Genomic DNA, 17,492 nt, shown 5'->3' with positions numbered 1-17,492 from the left:
AGAGGTAGCTCCTATTTTGGATTCTCACAGATTATTATCAGTGAAATGCAGCTTTGTAGCCACAGGGCTAGTTAGACATCTTGATGGAAATACACTGCTATGGGGGTTTGTGTGATGGTTTTAATCAGGATTTTGAGAGTTCTTATTTCTTCATATAGACAAGAAACATATACAAGAAGTCAGACTTTAGTATCTAATTCCAGACTGCATTTAGGGAAAAGTCATGGGAAGAACAAAAGCCCAGCACACATCTCTCAGTAAATCACCCTGGGGCAAGACCCTCATAAGAGGTGGTTTTTCAGAGCAAAATTCCTTCTGAGATATAAAACCTGAGGCTCATTACAGATCGGCACAAAAGCATTTCACTTCCTTCCTGCAGATGGACTCAGAATTATGATCAAGAGGTTTGTTTTTTTTTTTAAATTGTAATTTCAAGACACATAAAGCTTTCCAAGCACACACAGCCTGGTGCTGATGCTCCAGGTTGAAGCAGGATGCTGAGCTCCAGAAGCAGATTCCTCTGTACTTTCACGACCTCGGCTCCCACCGTGTGTCGCAGGCACAACTTCATTATTTCTGTGTGATTGTGATGTGTGGAGGGAGGCTGTGGCCTGGGTGACAGAGAGATTTCTGTCACACTTCTGACCCAGGTGTGCTGGCTTTGGCTGGGCTAGAGCTAATTCTCCTCACAGTACGGGGGTATTTTGGGAGGGGGCTGTGTTTTGGATTTGTGCTGAACACGGGGTTGATAATACAGAGATGTTTTTTGTTATTGCCGAGCAGGGCTCAGAGCCAAGGTCTTTTCTGCTTTTGGTACTGCCATGCTGGGGAGGAGGCTGGGGTTGCATGGGAGGGTGGGAGGAAATACAGCCAGGACAGGTGACCCCAACTGACCAAAGGGATATTCCAGACTAAATTATATCAGTATGTAAAGTGAGGGGCAAGAAGGAGGAAACATTTGGGGTGATGCCATTTGTCTTCCCAAGAAACTGTTACACCTGATGGGGCCCTGCTGACCTGGAGAAGGCTGAGCACCTGCCTGCCCATGGGTAGCAGTGAATTAATTCCTTGTTTTGCTCTGCTTTTGCTTTCCCTAATAAACTGCCTTTATCTCCACCCACGAGTTTCCAGCTTATACCCTTCTGATTCTCTCCCCAGAGAGAGTCATTCCCACTGCTGGGAAATGAGGGAGTGGCTGTGTGGGGCTTGGTTGCTGCCTGGGGTTAAACCACGACCTGGGTTAGTGGGAGCCCTGCAACAGCTTATCAAGACAGACTTGAAAAATTTCCAAAATGTTTTACATGTAAAGTGAATAAGTGACTGCAGAGGAGTGGTGGCATTTTTGTATTTTTCAGAAACCTTCCAGCTGACAGAATTCCTCATGTCATTAAAGACTGCATGTTCAGTACCATTTATCTTCTTTTCTTTTTCCACTGCTACCTATCTGTTGATTTTGTTAAGGGCTTTTTTTTCTGGTTGAGGGAAAACTGAGGCTCTTTTATTTCTTCTGTGTATACACACCTTTACATTGTCTTGAAAAAGTGTGGCTGCTGTGAGCATATTTAATGGCTCTTTCCAAAGACATCTGGCAGGTTAGAAAGCAGATCCAATACTCTTACATTATTAACTGCTGCAGAAGGTAGCACAGGGGAAGTGACAGCAGAAAGGGAATTACTTTCCTGGTTACCAATGAGCAGGGGTTAAAGATGGGATTTATAGAAATCCATTGAAAATTTCAGACTCTTTCTGCAACAGGATTTAAGCTCTGCTTCTGCTCCTAACCCTCCCAAGGACAAAACTCTGGAGATAACTTTTCACATGATCACGATAAGCTGTTTGCTTTGCCACACTACAGAAATGGCTTTTTTGGTTAATGCTGCATTTGCAAGCTCCCGAGGAAAAGCTGTGATGCACACAGGGTGTCAAAGGCTGCCTGAGCTAGTATTAGTGCCTGCTGTGTCTTTGTCTTGCTGCTCAGGTGTTTTTGTGGCTCCTTGGGTAACATCTGTCTGAGGGAGTGATACCAGACTGCCATTGGCTTCTGCTGCACCCTGGTTTTGAGAATAGTAATGAGAGCAACCAAGGTGGGTTTTTCTTTTTCCTCCACGTTTTTTGAACGAGGCCTGCTGTGATTTTGTAAATCGCATTTTCCCTATTAAGTATTTAGGAGCCGTAACTCTTCACATCAGACAACTTGGCACCCGCTTTGAAAAGAAACACGTTGTTCTAAAGCAGAAAACGAGATTAGAAATTTGCTTTTGCAGATAGAAACCAAGTCCTGTCAGCTCGTGTAATCCAGTTCCTTGGCAGCGATGCAGGCCAGCTTTCTGCACGGCATTCCTGCACGGCTGCTGCCTCTGCCAGACGTTCCCGTCTGGGCTGCTGCGCTGGCAGCGCGGGGCCCGCCGGTGGAGCTGGGAGCAGGCTGGCACGCAGGGCTGTGTCACACCCCACTGACAGGGAAATAAGCCATCCTCTAGTTCACAAGTGTCCCTTTTTACAAAATAGCCCGAGAGAGACGTGAAGGGCTTTTTTTGGTTTGTTTTTATAAAGCGCGTTCAGCCTGCTAATACAGCAGGCGTGCAGAACATAAGAGACCCAAGCATGAAACAAATGCTAGAATTAATTGCTTAATTCTCTTTGCATTAGGGTAAAGCACAGGTTTTAATATGTCTTCGGTGAAGAATTGCTGAATATGAGAAACATCTACTACTGCCTTGTAGTAAATTGAAAAGCAAGTTCAAGTGTAAAGAATGATGGGGTAATAGCCAAAGGCAAGCAGCAGTCTCGCCTCTTGTTTTGTGAAATAATCTAGTTTTAAGCTTCGTGGGTACAAGTCTGACCCAGTAAGCACATTAAATAATTCCTATTTCTGTAAACCCAGGGTTTGTTCAAACCAGATTCTTTGTACTACAGAAAAGAATCCACAGAGATACTTCTCTCCCTGCAGCTGATACATGAGTGCCAAAAGTTTAACTGCACCAAGGAGCAATAAGGAATTATCACCTTTTCCAGCCCATTCTCTACTGGGCTGCTGTAATGAACTAGTGCTGCATTTGCAGAATACCAAACCCACGCAGGTGTAGGAGTGGGCCTCCTTCACTTTCAGGTAAGATGGGTGTGTCTGCCATGTGCATACACCACAGGCAGCAATGCATCTTCTGCGTGTCACAGAACGGAGTGAAAACATAATCCAACTTAGAAGCTGATTGTGCAAGAGAAAGGAGGGACCATGGGGTGTAGGGGACATTCCCCAGTCCTGCAGCCCCAGCTGCCCTCTCTCTGTTTCACCCCCTCTCTGTTGGGCCGGGCAGCACACGCAGCACAACGTGAAGTCACTGAAATGAGGAGCGGTGGAAAGCGTCTGTACCAGCCACACAGGGGTGCAGGTGCTTGGCAGCAGCAGCACTTTGATCCTCTTCACACCAGCACGCCTCAGTTCTCACATCCAGTGCTCTCCGTGGAGACACTCAGACATGTTTTGCTTAAATGAAGGCACTGCACCATCTGAATCGCTGTTTTTGTGATACAGCAGCCCCAGTGTTTGCTAAGGGTTGGGGTAGAGAACAGGAGTTGACTTTAACTGCGGTGGGAAGTGCTCTCTGTGGGCTCCAGCAACTTTCTGGAGCAATGCCTCACAAACTTACCCACTTCCATGTCACTGGAACCACAGTTCAGTCCTGTGTTTCTAACCCTTGCCTGCCTCGTACAGGACACTGGGCTGGGGACTCAGCAGTACCTCAAACCTTCAGGTAACCAGCAAAATCCAAGCATACGCTTTATCCAGAAACTGTAGGAAGGCTACAAGGGAAAAACCTCCTTTATTTCAACATTTTAATGAAATATAATAGTTTTTCTACATAACAAACGTTTGGTTTTACTGGCAGAAGCATCTAGAAGTTCACAACTCCAAACACAGATTTAAGAAGCAGCATCCAAACTTTTAATCTCTAAATCTTTCTTAAGTGGACTTCATCATTCCTTTGTTTCCTTGAAAGAGGTTAGTGGCTTGGGGTGGTATTTTATCCAGAAGATAAACATCTCTTGATGGTTGCACTACAGTTGGCTTTCATCCTTTACTGCCTGAAGTCCAGTTTCAAGTTTAAATTAGAGATACGTTCCACATGGCTTGCAGCACAGTGCTTTTTCCATCTCATTTCTCCAGGGGTGCGTAATTCAAAAGCTTCTCAATCAGATCCACATGGGCGAGGAGCATTCTGCGGCAGCAGTATCTCTTCAAGCCAAGGGCATCCAGGGCATCTCTATTAACGAACAACAATTAAAAAACATAACGGGTGAAGTGAGTCAGAACCACTTGGAAGCGTTTCCTAAGCAACACACTGATTACTTTGAGCTCAGTCATAGAGGAAAATTTGTTTGCAGTTCAAAGATAGACAGAAATTCAGCATGTGCTGTTAATGCCCTTTTCCACTTAGTGCTGTTGAGTGTGTTTGCCCATTCTCCAGCTGGCCAGAGCACAGGATCTGCTGCTGAGAAGGGTCCCTGGCTGCCACAGCTTTCCGAGGGCACTGTTTTAACATGTTTCTGTAAACTGAGGATGGTTCTTGCCTATTTCACAAGATAAATTTAAGATCTGAGCCACACTAAAAAGGTGAGATATACAGGAACTAAAATAACTCGGAACGCAACCTCCCCCACACAGGAATGCTAATTCTGAGCATGGCTACAATCCTTCCCAGTTCCCATCAGAGAAGGCACTCAGTTACACAACCTGCCCCCCACATATATACAAGTATGTGCAGACTGGTCAGAAATCAGTGTTTTACAGTCTTTCCACTGAATTCTTTCAGAGTGACTGCTCCAGATTCTTATGTTTGGGTAGAGAATGTTGAGTCATCCTAGCCTAAGCCACTGCGTGTGTCTTCCATGGCTGTGGCTACCAGACTTCTAAAGATCATGATACTACCAAGATCTTTAGCTCCAACCTATGGACTATAAACCCAGTCTGATACTCCTTCAGAGTGTGACATGACTGATCTCAGGTTTTTAGACTGGCATAATGCAATGCAAGAAAGCGTTTGCTCAAAACAAACTTAAATTTCCTGGAACTTGTAATTCTCCTGTAGGAACAAGCCAATGGATACTTTTCTAAAATATAAATGACTGAAAGCAAGCCTCTGCCTAAGCTGCACCATGGCAAAAGGTCGCTTGGCTTCAAGCAGTACAGTCTAACTGCAGGAGCCAACTTCCAGCAGCTTCTCTGATGTCACTCAGTCCTTGCAACTGTTGACAGTGCAGCAGGGCTGCTCATTCTAGGACAGCACCTGCAAAACTTGTTTTAGAGAAGTGTAAGAACACTGTGGGGCATTTTAAAGAGTGTTTATAAATAAACATCACACGATGCCTCAATTTTCCCAAACACTTGGGAACAAAAGCATCTGATGTCTGTTGAGAGGAAAATTTTATGAGCTATCTGGAGAGTTCTGAACTCTCACATGCAGTTATCAGAGATGCAAAATACTAACATTAATCACAATTTTCAAAGTCATACTATATACTTGAAGACAACTTTAGTTGTATTTGCCTTTTCCTCCAGCTTCCAAGGACTTGTGGAAAAAGAACACTTTTAAGGGAAAAACAGGTGTGGGTGTTTTTTTTTAAAATACTTATTCTTTAGAAAAGTTTTCCCATTTTGTTCATCCATTTCTTAAGCAACCATTACCACTAATTCCAGTATTGCATTGTAAGATTTTAACTGTTTGGTATCTGTAAACTCTGCTTCTTACAACACCACAATTGTGTTAGTTTGAACAACCACCCCAGAATCAAACCAGCGACCACAACAATTGTTTTCAAGTGAGCATTCGTCAATGACAACACAAAACTCCTATACAAAATCAGAGGAATAATGCAGATGGGGAAAATATTAAAATGTACTGCCAGAATGTAAGCCAGAAGCACTATTAAAAAAGTAAACTGTAGCACGAGTGAAAAAACCAACCCATGCTATTATAATGCTTTTAACTCCATCTACGAAATAAACTTACCTGTAAAAACTATTAGGATGCCCAACCACTTGAATGCAAACTAAATTATTTTCTTTCTACTTAAAATATACTTTCTACTTCAACATCACTTAAATTTCTAACTTCTTTTTCACTCCTCTGAATTGCAAACATCCATAGATTGTTTTTTTGTTTAATACTTAAACTTGATGAAAATATAAGTATTTCTCAAGTTTTCTTCTCAAAGCTTCTGAGGCAGCGTCACCATGGTTACGCTCTCCTTGAACTATTAGCAGAAACTGGCTCTGCAAAGGATGCACAGACTTCTTAACACAGAGCTGTTAGGACTATCAGTGGGGTATCTAAAGCAGTTAAAACTCCTCCTTTCTCCAGCAAACCAGTACTTCAAAATAAGGTTAGCAACTCTGGGTTAAAATGGTTTAAAAAAAACCCCAAAATGCTAAACACTTCTTAACACTTGTAACATTTTTTTCTTTTTGTCCCTTTAAAAAACTGATCACGTTGGTGTCAAAGTTGGCTGTATGGAAGGGGAAGCGAAGAAACAAGCAAATGTGGACAGAGTTACATATTTGGGAAGGTTTTGGGTACAAGGATGATGACTTGGCAAGTTCTATACTGCTGCCCTGAAAGATTGAGTGGGGAAACAAGTATTTCGTTGCCTATTAAAATTTCTACCCTTCGGCTGAACAATGTACCTGTGGTTTTTAGCCTCTCTAGGTGTTTTTTATGATGCCAGGACCCTGCACTTGTGCCTCTGGCCCTGCCTCGGCAGGGGGTTGGACGAGATGATGTCCAGAGCTCCCTCCCAAGCCCGGCAGCTCTGGGATCTCACCTAAGGCGTGAACAACACAGAAATAAAACCCACCCTTCCGTGTACTCCGCCTGCAGAAGGCCGAGGTAGGCTTCCCACTTGTTCCCCACTATCTTGCCGCACGTGAAGCACCTGACCGGGATGATCATTTCTGCGCTGTGGCTGCAACGACACAAACACCGCGTCAAACCCCTGCGAGCGACCGGACACCGCGCGCTCGGGGCTGCGGGCTACAAAAGCCCGGTCCCGATTCCTTCTTCGAGCCCCGATCCCGGCCTGGACCCCGCTCCCGCCGGGCCCCGCGAGCGGCTCCCACCGAGCGGCTCCCACCGCGCCGCTCCTCCGCTGCCGATGGCCGCCGGCCGCCACCACCACCGCGCCCGGCACCGGGGGAAACCGCGCCGCCGCCGGCCGGCCCGACACGGCGAGCGAGCGGCTTGAGCGACCCTTCACCCCCCCGTGGTACTTGATGGTAGCGCCCCGCTCTACGGCGTCCCCGGCGGCCCAATAGAGCGCGCGCGCCCGCTCGCTCGCTCGAGCGCGCGCGGGGGGGGGCGGGCTCGCGGCGGCGCTGGGCGCGCGGCGCGGTGAGTGGCAGCCGGGGCGCCCCGAGCGCTGAGCGGCGGCACCGCGACCGCCCCCGCGCCGCCTCCTCCCGCCGCGCCCGGGCGGGCACTTGTTGCATTGCGAGAGGGCTTCGGCGGCGAGCGGACTTGTCACGCCGTCCTGCCTGAGGTACCGCGGCAGGGAAGCGCAACTGGTGGCTGCGGCGCGGCAGCCGCCCGCCCGGTCCGGCGGAGCGGTGAAGGGTGGGCATCCCGGCGGGCAGGGCTGAGGGGATGAGCCGGGGTGCCCCGCCGCAGCTCCGCCGTGCCGCGGGCAGGGGCGCCGGCACGGTGTGTCCTTCGCTCCCCCCGGGGCAGGGGAACGGCGGGCGGTGGGAGCCGCCGCTGTCGCCGTGTCGCGACCCTGCCGGGGCAGCATCGCGGCGTCGCTCGCCGCGGTTCGGCCGCGGTTCGGCGGCTCCCTCGGGCGGGAGGCGGCGGCACAGCCCGCTCCCGGCGCTGCGGGGCTGCTCCGCGGCTCCGCACAGCCCGGACAGGCGATGTCTCTCCGGTGGCACTCGCCCTCCAGCCCCGGCCAAGTTGCGGTGGCCGCGGGTTTGCCGAGAGTTTCCAAACTCCGGGGCCGGGCGGGACGCGGCTCCGTCGCGTTGCTGGCGGTGCCGCTCCGCCCTGCTGAGCCCCCGGAGCCGTGCGCTGCCCCGGTGCCGCCCGCTGCCTCCGCGGCTGTGCCCGCAGCCACCCAGGGGAGCCTTTCGGGGGCTGGGGCCGCTCCCCGGCTCGGGGACAGTCCGTGCCCGCCTGCGGCAGCGCGCCCGGTCCCGCCGGGCATCCGCGCCACCGAGGTCTGGTGGCAGGGGATAATGCATCTTGGAAGTGCTTTACTCGTATTTCATTAATCTAAGGATTGGGGAAGCATTAGGCACGGGCTGTGTGTGCTTAGCAGAGGGAAGCGTGCTGTGATGGGTACAAACTTTGGGGACGGGCACCGCTGTTGTGGAGACTCTGGGATGAAGCATGACTCTGTCAGTCCTTATTGCTCTCCCGTTTCTGCGTTAGCGTTATGCTAATTGTCCTTGGGAGAGCAGAAATTCTCCCAAAGTGTTGTTATTTTCTTGCTAAAGTATCTGCGAGTTGATACAGTGCACAGCGCAGAGCCATTACTGTCAGGCATATAAATAATTGTGTCTTAATGCACAGCTTATGTTAATACGTCTTTCGTGACTATTTTTTGAACGACTGGATTACTGACCCTCTGCACAGAAATGCCAGACCTAACATAAACCGTAAAAGAGCAAATAGTTTTGTTTTAATAAATAAGGGCTTGAGGTCGAAAGCATTTTTACAATTCTACTGCTCCTGAAAAGACAGTAATTTTTGCAGTCCCAGGAATAATTATGCGCGGTTGTGAATGGAGCAAATTGACTTGGCATGGAGGGTAGACGAACCTCCTGCGATCTCTAGATTATGATCATTATTGTTATTGTAGGCCAGCAGGAGCCAAACTGTGTCTTTCCTCTTTATCCTTTGATTTCTTTCTTTTTTTGGGAGCTGGAGGGGGTGGGGAGTTGAGAATTTGAAGATTGTGCTTTGATGCATTTTCAGCACCAGGGCTCCAAAGTAATTTTCTTACTGAACTGTGTGTAGGTAAAAGGCATTTGTGTTTGGAGATGGAAATTTGCAATTGAGAGTGAGAAAGAGGGGCTGGAGCTGGGCTTCACAGCTAAGCCACATCATTAGATATAGGTTAGCATTTTATAGCTGCCTTGTAGAAATGTGCTTGCTTATTTCTTAAAAACAAAACTGAACTTTAACTTTTGGACCTAGTTCACATATCTGTCTTTGCTTAGCGTCTTTTTTTTCAAAGAAAAATGTACTCGGCTTGTTCACACACCGTTACTTTAACTTTGTCATGTCTTTTCTGGGTAACCTGCTTTGGCTGGGTGATGGACCTAGTGAACTAATAGGTCTTTCATGGCTGTAGCTGCTTTGATCCTAGAAATTGTAAAGATTTTTGTAAACTATGACCTGGAGAGGCTGCTACATACCGAAAAGATTCTCTGCTTAACTTCATATATCCTCTGCTTAATCTGACCGTTTGCCAAACTGCACAAGTCTGTTTAGAAGAGCTGTGGGGGAATGTGCACACATGTGACTATTTGGGAATTAGTCAGTGTTTTATGGGCTCTAGCTCACGCCGATTAGGAGGACTGCAGCTTGAGCCATGGGTAGCGTTTCCACTCTTGTTCAGGTGAGCTGGCTACTGATGACACTCAGTTTTTCGTGTTTGGTGAAATTTGATCTCTTCAACCATCATTTTGAAGAGGGCGGAAAGAATTCAATGATTGAGTCTCTTTACGCATCCTTTGAAGAAGAATTGTGAGAATTGAAGTCCCAGCTCCTAGAACTAGAAGTGCGAGTCTTTCTCACCGCATTTCTGGTCTCTTGCCACCTTCAATAAGCAGTAGTCCTCAAGCTGCTGATTCTTTGGGTCTTCAGGCAGCCTTCTGGTCAGAAAACCCATTGGAGCTCTCATCAGCATTAAGCAGAAGAGACTGCCCCGGAATTAACTGAGTTGAAGAAAGCTTGAGAACTGTGGGCTGCTTTCTTGATGTGCAGCTGGAGCAGCTTCTGTCACGTGTGGATTTGTTGTGAGGCAGTGCAGATAATACATCCGCCTTCTTCCTGTGATCTGAACAGCTTCTGAAAGCTGACAGTGTTCTTATCCTCTGTCACTGTTGGGATGAGGCTTCTTCTTGGCATTTTTTGGTGGATTTAGATCTGTAAAATGCAGCTAGGAATCACTGCTCTATGGCATTGTTAGTGATGTGTCCTGAAATCCTTGCCTGGTGATTAAGGAGTAGACCCTGCTTCCTGTTCTCCCATGCACAAAATCCAAGGGAAAATATTGCTGCTTGTTTAAAAAACAAACAGAAATGAAGTCAGTTAAGTGACCTGACTGATTGAACTACTCCTAAAATACTTCTATAGCTGGAGTGGCCATATGACCTCCTGCAGCTCATGCTGGCAGATTGTGTGTTTTCTGACCTTGTCTCTGTAATTAGGGCTGGAGGAAAGACTTGTGAGATCTCTGCACTTGCACTGGTAGCATGAGAAACTGGTAGCTAAAAGGTATTTTTTACTTTGTTGGCTGCAGTAGGTCAGATTTACGTGTGCACCCTCAAGAGTCTGGAAAATTCTGAGCTTTCACCACTTTTCACCTCCTGTTGTTGTTCCCCTTCTTCTGACTTTGCTTATTCTGTGTACACGTAGATAATGATCAGAACTGAAGATGTGGGTCTTTTAAGATCTGACTTGCCAGTTGTATTGAAGGGTAGTGAACTGTTATTTAAATATACGACTTTTTAGGAGAACGTTTCGGTGAAGGATTGTTTTAGTACTATTGATCATGATGCAGACTTCTGTAAAACTGTGGGTAGCCCTGTTGGCCCTGCTTGGAGTTAAAAGCTCTCTTCTCTGTTGCTCCCTGTGGTCACTTAGAATGTTAACAATTTTCTCTCCATCTCCAACTAACACTATGAATCCTGTCGTGATGGCAGAAGTACCATATTCAGGGTTTTACTCCTCGGATCCCAGAGAGGGAAGAACCCTAAGAGGAAGAAACTGACGTGAATTGTGAAATGAGTGGTTAAACAGGACATTAGTCAGGAACTGAAATATGACATGGAAAGTTTAATGTATATAAATAACTTACATAGCAGTAGAGAGTCAGAGCAAGAGGGAAAGATACAAAGACAAACAAACATGCAGGATGAAGCTTGGCTGCTATTTTTTCAGGCACATTTTCCACTCCAAGTTTGCTAAATCCTGCAGACATACTCCTGGGCTTTCTCTAGTCCTGGTTAACTACTCAGAAGTGTGTCATTCCACAAAAGGTGAAGCCAAGTGGCTCCCTCTGGAGCTAGCTAGGGTGTCTTTGGAAGTCCTCCTTTCCCCTCTAAAGCATGAAGGCTTAAGGAGCAAAGAGTGAGACAGAATATAGATTTGTTTTCCCCTTGATTTTTTTTCGTTTGTTTTGTGTTTTTTTAGTGAGTGACTTTGTTCCCCCAGCCCCACAGTGCAATCGGGTGTAGTGATGTGAATGGTAGGGAAGTGGAGAAGGGCGAGGAGAAGCAGGAAAGACTTGTCTGCTGTGTAGAGTTTTGTGTTGTTAGTTACCCCACGCGCTGTTCAAGAGCTGCTCAGGCCCTGGATTTAGTGAAACAAATACCGAAGCTGCTAAGCAAGGAGAAATGAGGAGAAATCTCTCTAAGCTGGGGATGTGACTGCAGCTCTGCTGTAATACCACACAAGCCTGATGCTGCTGATTTCATTAAAAGCAGCATTCAGGGCCTCAAAGCAGGTTTTAATACTTGCTATATGTTTTTTTAAATATGCTGACCTTATCTGGTAAGCCTGTAATATTTGTTGCAATGAAGAACAGCTGCTGCATAAATACATATATAATATCAGTTGCCAGTTCTGTAAGCTGTGCTGAGACTGTGACTTGTTTGAAGTGGGGTTGCTATTAAAAGGCAGGTGGCAAGATGTTTATTTTGCACCTTGTTAATTGCTTGTTTTTCCTGCTGTAATTGGCTTCCTAATGGGGGCAGAATGCACTTGGTTTTGCACACAAAGCTTCATTAGTGACAACTGATGGAAAGGATTCAGAGGGTGGGATTTAGATGAAATATATATATATATATATTGAGTAACAGATGTCTCTGCTAAATAGAGTATATGAGGAAGTCCTGTAGATGCATTCAAAAATGCAAATGTTTTCCCATAAAATGATTTAAGATGTTCTAGTGTTAGGTATAAAGATTGCTGCCTATTACTTGAGAAAGGGGCAGAGATGTTGTTATTCATGTTATTTTTGTGAGGCAGAGATTTTGTTCTGCTTCACTGGACAGGAGTTGGGATGCTGGGATGGTGCTCTCTGCTTGGGACTCTTGGCATCCAGGTATTCCTAAAGACATCTTTGAGGATCTCTGTGGCTCCTGCCAGCAAACTGGGAGATGGTGAGCAGTGGTGGAATTCTGTAACTTTCTAAGACTTATGGAGCCATCTTTGCCTCTTGTGTTCAAGAGCTGTTCCACTGTGCCCTTGGAGGCAGGACGTGGCTGTGGAGAAGCACAGCTGGACCATCCATGATCCCAGCTGTGCTCACAGGTGAGAGCTGAGGTGGTGTTCTGGCTGGGCGTGGATGCTCCACAAACACAGTTCTTGTTTCAATAATGACTTTTTTTTTTTTAATGTGGTGTAAGAGAGTGGTCTGAGAGTCATCAGGATGGTCATCTGACACCATCGTGTCTGAGGCCATGAACAGATTTTTGTTCTGTTCAGTTTAATACGCTCTTGTACCTGTAGAGGTTGCTGTAGGTGAAAGGTGAGTGTACTTGTGTGTGTGAATGTATGCACATGTATATAAAATTAATAATGAAAGGATAAGATAGCTCTTCATGGAAATGAAGCTCTTCTGCCCCCTCCTTTTCATTTTTTTTTTTTAAAAGCACTGTGATGGGATTGAAAAATAGACCTGTCTATTCCCTACTTTTCTGCTTCCTCAGATGCCAGTGTTTAACTAGTTTAAGACTGGATTTATCTGTCATGTTTCTTCTTAGTAAGGTGACTTCAAGGCAAAAGTATTGCCAGTCTTGGATTGACATATTTTATAAGAAATAGTCTTTATTACATGAATATATCACAGCCTAATTGACTGTTTCATGTTGGAGGGGGAGAGTAATATCCTGAGGCAGCGTTTTAATCAGAAAGATCACAAGACTGCCCATCAGCTCTACTCTTCCATGTAAGTGTCCTCAGATGACAAAATAATCCCCTTTCTTGGGATATTGCTTTTAATTTCTACAGAATCTTTTTTACCCAGAGTGAAGAATGGACTGTGTAGTTGGGGTGAGGGCAGGACTTGTCAATTATTAATGCTTGAAGGGAAAAGCCCCAAGGTGGTGTTCTTCCATGGTGAGAGGACTGCGTGTTCCTACTGAGCTCATGGATGTGCTTTTGTCTCTGATATGCTTCCTGCTGCTGGCTGGGAACCTTTTTCCCTGGGTGTATAGACAGGCCCCCTCCCACCAGGGTTTATCTCCAAAGACACTGTGGGAAGCCATCCCTCATGTAGTACTTTACCATGGCATGAGTACTTTACTATGGTATGAGTTTCTGAACTCCAGTGAAAAGGAATAGGGGGGCAGATGTTCTAACTTATTTTTAGTCTTATCTCAGAGGTTCTCATAAGTGGTGATGGATGTATTTGGAGCACAGGATTAAAGAGCAGGCTCTGCTGAAGGCTGTCCTTTGGGCCTTTGGGGAATGCTTATGTCTGTATTCAAACTTGGTGCTCACACTTTTTCTTCCATATGTCTTCTGGCCAGTCTTGCACCTTGCAAGCCTTCATGGGAGTGGGAATAGAAAGTGATTGCTGTAAGTTGGAGCACAAATCCATCTTGCTGAGTACCTTATCTCTTGACAGTGGCCAGTAGTGGCTGCTTAAGGAAGCAGATAAACTTAAAGGAAGTGTGCAGTAGTAATGAAGTGGGATGCTTGCATTTTGTGTTTCATGTCAGTCTCTCTGTAATCTCGTTCCAGAACTGGGCAAACAGGGAAGAAAATGTATTTTTTCTGATTAAAGCAGCTTCTTCAGCTTGGGCATGTCAGCCTGTTGTGTCCAGATTAAGGTGCTAGGTGAAAGCTGGATGTCTCAAACCATTTTCAAAGCTGCCTCTGCTAGACACTGTCTTCTGATGAAAGAGAACTATTTCTGGAAAAGTCCCTGGTGGTGTGCAGAGCCTGAGACCTCCCAGTATACAGGCCTTCCAGCACGGATGTGGGGAGGAGGACAGACTTGATGAATTGGGTACGATGTTATCACTCAACAGAGTGGGCTGCTGTGCACCTATCACAGTGCCATCCACAGGGAATCCTCCACTGCTTTGTTTATTGAGCTGCTGTTTTTAAAATTAAAAACAGCCAAATGTTTCATAAAATATTAAGAGGCGCTGCTTTAGTGCCTCTCATCAGATTAAGTATGTCACTTTCTGTGTCCTTAGGGTGATGAAGCCCATCAGCCTGGTCGTTCTCTCACCTTAAGCATGCATTAAGGTGACATGCTTCATCTCACAAGGGACGCTGAAGCTATCACACTGCAGAGCTGGGAACCGTAGGGGTCCTGCACTTTAGCTGTGGATTCTCAAATGAAATTTTGCAGAAGTAATACAGTTTGCTTTGTGCGAGTGAATTCCTTTTTGTTAGGGAAGTGCTTTTTTGAGCAAAAATATTGAGGTAATACAGTGGTAGACACATGCACAGTGACTGCACTGCAGGAAAGAAAGAAATTGCGGCATGTTTTATATAAAAGACCAAGGACTGTTGCGTTTCCATGGGTAAAGGAGGAAGGCCTCTACATTCCTCAAACACTTTTTATGAATATGGATTTTGAAGTTGTTTTGCTTGCAGGTGAATTTCCTTTTTATTCAGGAGCCAGTTGTAGCATTTTAATCATGACACAGTGGTGCTGGTGTAGCAGAGCGTTGGGAAGCTGTGGGGTGTGGAAGCCCCTGGGCTGAGGGGGGGTCTTCAGCTTGCTGCAGAGAAGCCCTGAGGGCTGCACAGTGATGGAGCACAGCATGCTGGAGCTGGGACTGAGCCATGGGGGGCTTGCTTTCACTCAGTTTTCCATCATCTCTCGCCTCTGCCCAGCAGTTCAGCACTCCTTGGCATTTGTATAGTGTTTGGGAATGCTGCACCATTACCGAGTTAAATAGTTTAGAAGTTCTAGCGAGTTCAGGATACGAGACCAACTTGACTTCTGAATTTCCTGGGTTTGGGTTGCGTTGCCTGTTTAAGCCCAGCCAGTCATGGCACACGTGGCGTGGCTCCTCAGGTGTTCCAGCTGTGCACAGCCAAATCACACCTGTGTGCACATCAGGGAGCACTTCCTTACTCAGGAGCCTGCTCTGAAGGGCAGCAGCTCCTTTGTCTGATCTGATACCGCTGCTGCTGCTGCTTCGCTTGCCCGTGGTGTGAGGGAATAATAAACTACAGCCTTCAATCACACGACCTGATCAGAGGAGGTTGTCTGTGGTGATTGATAAGTCCTCCTGGAACAATAGGCTGCTTGAGCTGTGCCCAGGGACTGCTGGCTTTGGTTGGGGTTTTGCATTAATTTTTGGCCTAAATAAAAAGAGCTGTGCGATCAAGGTTGTAGTTTGGTTTGCAGCTTGCCTTTAAACCTAAAAATCCGGCCTGATCTAAAAGGGTACTTGACTGTATATTTCTCTACTCTCCTCAAAACTATCTGTAATGTACTTTCCCCCTCTCCTTTAGGATATGCTGAGTGTTTTGGGTGCCTCCAAATCATTTTGATTCCTTAAGTTTGCTCCCTTCAAAATAGGCATAAACAAAGACACCTTTTCATATTTCACTCTTGTATCCACCTGGCCTGATGAGTGACATGCTGAGAGCGTGGACATGGGTTCTTTACTCTGGGATGTTGCCCTAGCCATGACTTTTTCCTAAAAGCCCCCTGTATGACCTTGTCAAGGTGCTTTGCTTCTTTTCTTGATTTATTACATTTGCCATTCTCAGTAGAGAAGCCAAAAAGCTTAATATTAAGAAAGTGCCTATATGCTGTGAAAGATAGCTTTTTCTGTTGGTATTGAGAAGCCTTGGAAGATGAATGTGTGTATAAATTCTGTTTAGCTCTGTAATAACCGAGTTGTGCAGTGGTTTATCTGCAGTGTGGGTGAATCTTAGCCATAGGCAGTGTTACACAAAGGATACCACCTGTGTGCAATGGGGCTGGAGGTGTGTTTGGCTGTATTTGCATTTCTGCAAAGGAGATGTGTTTTTCCTCTTTGTTGAGTAACATCCTCTGTGTGTGGGGTCAGTTTAAAGCAGAAATGATTCGTCTTCTTAAAATACTTGCTGAACAAATATGTTTTTCTTTCTGTTCTGCAAAACAAAATATGTGTGTGAAAGAATGACTTTTCCCCCAGCACATGTGCAGCCACTTTATGGATCAAAGAACAGCCTTTGGAGCACAGAAGAGCTATTGCTGCTGTAGAGAAGTGCCAGCATGGTGCCCTATTTCCAGCATTCTTAACTTCAGTCGTGGTGGTAGTGGGCTGGAGCTGTGCTGCAGCAGCTCTGCTTGTACTGCTACTGTTGTTTGGGCATTTTGCCTTTGTCACGGAATCAGGACATCTGGAGGAAAGGGATTCTGGGAAGATTGGTAGGACTTCTTTGTCACACGCGAGAGAGTTTCTTCCTCGGAGGATGGATAATAGAATGCCTTTATAGCAGAAAGCGAGAACTGCCCAGAACATCCTGGTCCCCTGCTAGAGGTGAGGACACAGAGTTAGGCTCAGAAGTAGAAGAGAAGCTTTCTTCATCTAGATGCAGTGTTGGGCTTTCTAAAATTTGTCTGTGATCTCTTACTGTTCTATTGAGGTTTTATGTTTCCTTGCTTTCTCTGTCAGTAAATGACCATTTCATTTTGGCAGTGCCCTACAGTTCAAATTATAATTGGGGCCAGTTTATTGTGGATCTGTTTAACATCAGTTTTATTGCTTGCCTGCATTCCTGCTCTGCTGTGGGATTGTCATTGCAGTGCCTTTTGGGTATCCTCTTTTTGCTGTCACTGGCCTGACTCCTAGGGCTTGAAAAGCTGTTTGAGGATTCCTCTGGGAGCCTAAGGGCCTTACTGGAAAGAAGTCGAATTCTCATAAGTTCCTGAGAAAGCTGTCATAAGCCTTGTGGCTGCTGGGTTATTGCCAAGGCCTTAATTCGTGGAACACACGATGAGCTATTGCTAGACAATATTGGTTTCAGGTTCTTTTGTACAGTATTATGAAAGGAGAACCAGTTCTGGGCCATTGTCTTAGCCAGTGTAAGAACACAAGATTTTCTGTAAGGAAGTATTTATGGTTTATTAAGCATTGTTTGCTGGCTTTTTTCTTTCCCTTGCTAGAGTTCTTTTGCTGTGCACCCAATTCACCTCTTGCAGGTTTCAGTCCTAGCAAGGATTCGTCCAAAGTCAGACTGCTTTTGCACTCTGTGGCTTTTGGCAATGGAAGCCCCACTGACCTTGCACGGGAGTCATTCTGAAGGGAA

General features: G+C 46.1%; 2 protein-coding genes across 9 annotated transcripts in view; one reads left to right on the top strand and one right to left on the bottom strand.

The window, feature by feature from the left end:
• Positions 1 to 3,802: 3,802 nt before the first annotated feature.
• Positions 3,803 to 7,274, bottom strand: POLR2L (RNA polymerase II, I and III subunit L). 3 transcript variants are annotated; one of them, XM_014873641.2, is made up of 3 exons: positions 7,115 to 7,274; positions 6,853 to 6,960; positions 3,803 to 4,262 (listed from the first exon to the last, which is right to left on the bottom strand). In XM_014873641.2, the coding sequence occupies exons 2-3, from the start codon at positions 6,945 to 6,947 to the stop codon at positions 4,154 to 4,156; spliced, it is 204 nt and encodes a 67-aa protein (XP_014729127.1). In that variant the 5' UTR covers positions 6,948 to 6,960; positions 7,115 to 7,274; the 3' UTR covers positions 3,803 to 4,153. The 3 variants fall into 3 exon arrangements, with proteins under 3 accessions (XP_014729127.1, XP_088022839.1, XP_088022838.1); XM_088166713.1 differs by having other exon boundaries at positions 7,129 to 7,163; XM_088166712.1 differs by having other exon boundaries at positions 6,853 to 6,961; positions 7,102 to 7,144.
• Positions 7,275 to 7,382: 108 nt separating this feature from the next.
• The window catches only part of TSPAN4 (tetraspanin 4), a 416,360-nt gene continuing 406,250 nt past the window's right edge, over positions 7,383 to 17,492 (top strand). The window contains exon 1 of one of the 6 annotated variants that reach the window (XM_088166703.1): positions 7,383 to 7,533. The gene's annotated coding sequence lies outside the window, so the exon portion shown is untranslated. Of the gene's footprint in view, positions 7,608 to 17,492 lie in introns of all 6 variants that reach the window. The other 5 variants (XM_088166706.1, XM_088166705.1, XM_088166707.1 and 2 more) reach the window with 5 other exon arrangements.

This window comes from Sturnus vulgaris, chromosome 6, assembly GCF_052056855.1.
Source record: "Sturnus vulgaris isolate bStuVul1 chromosome 6, bStuVul1.hap1, whole genome shotgun sequence".
Lineage (NCBI taxonomy): Eukaryota > Metazoa > Chordata > Aves > Passeriformes > Sturnidae > Sturnus > Sturnus vulgaris.
This window is presented reverse-complemented; position numbering and strand designations above follow the sequence as displayed.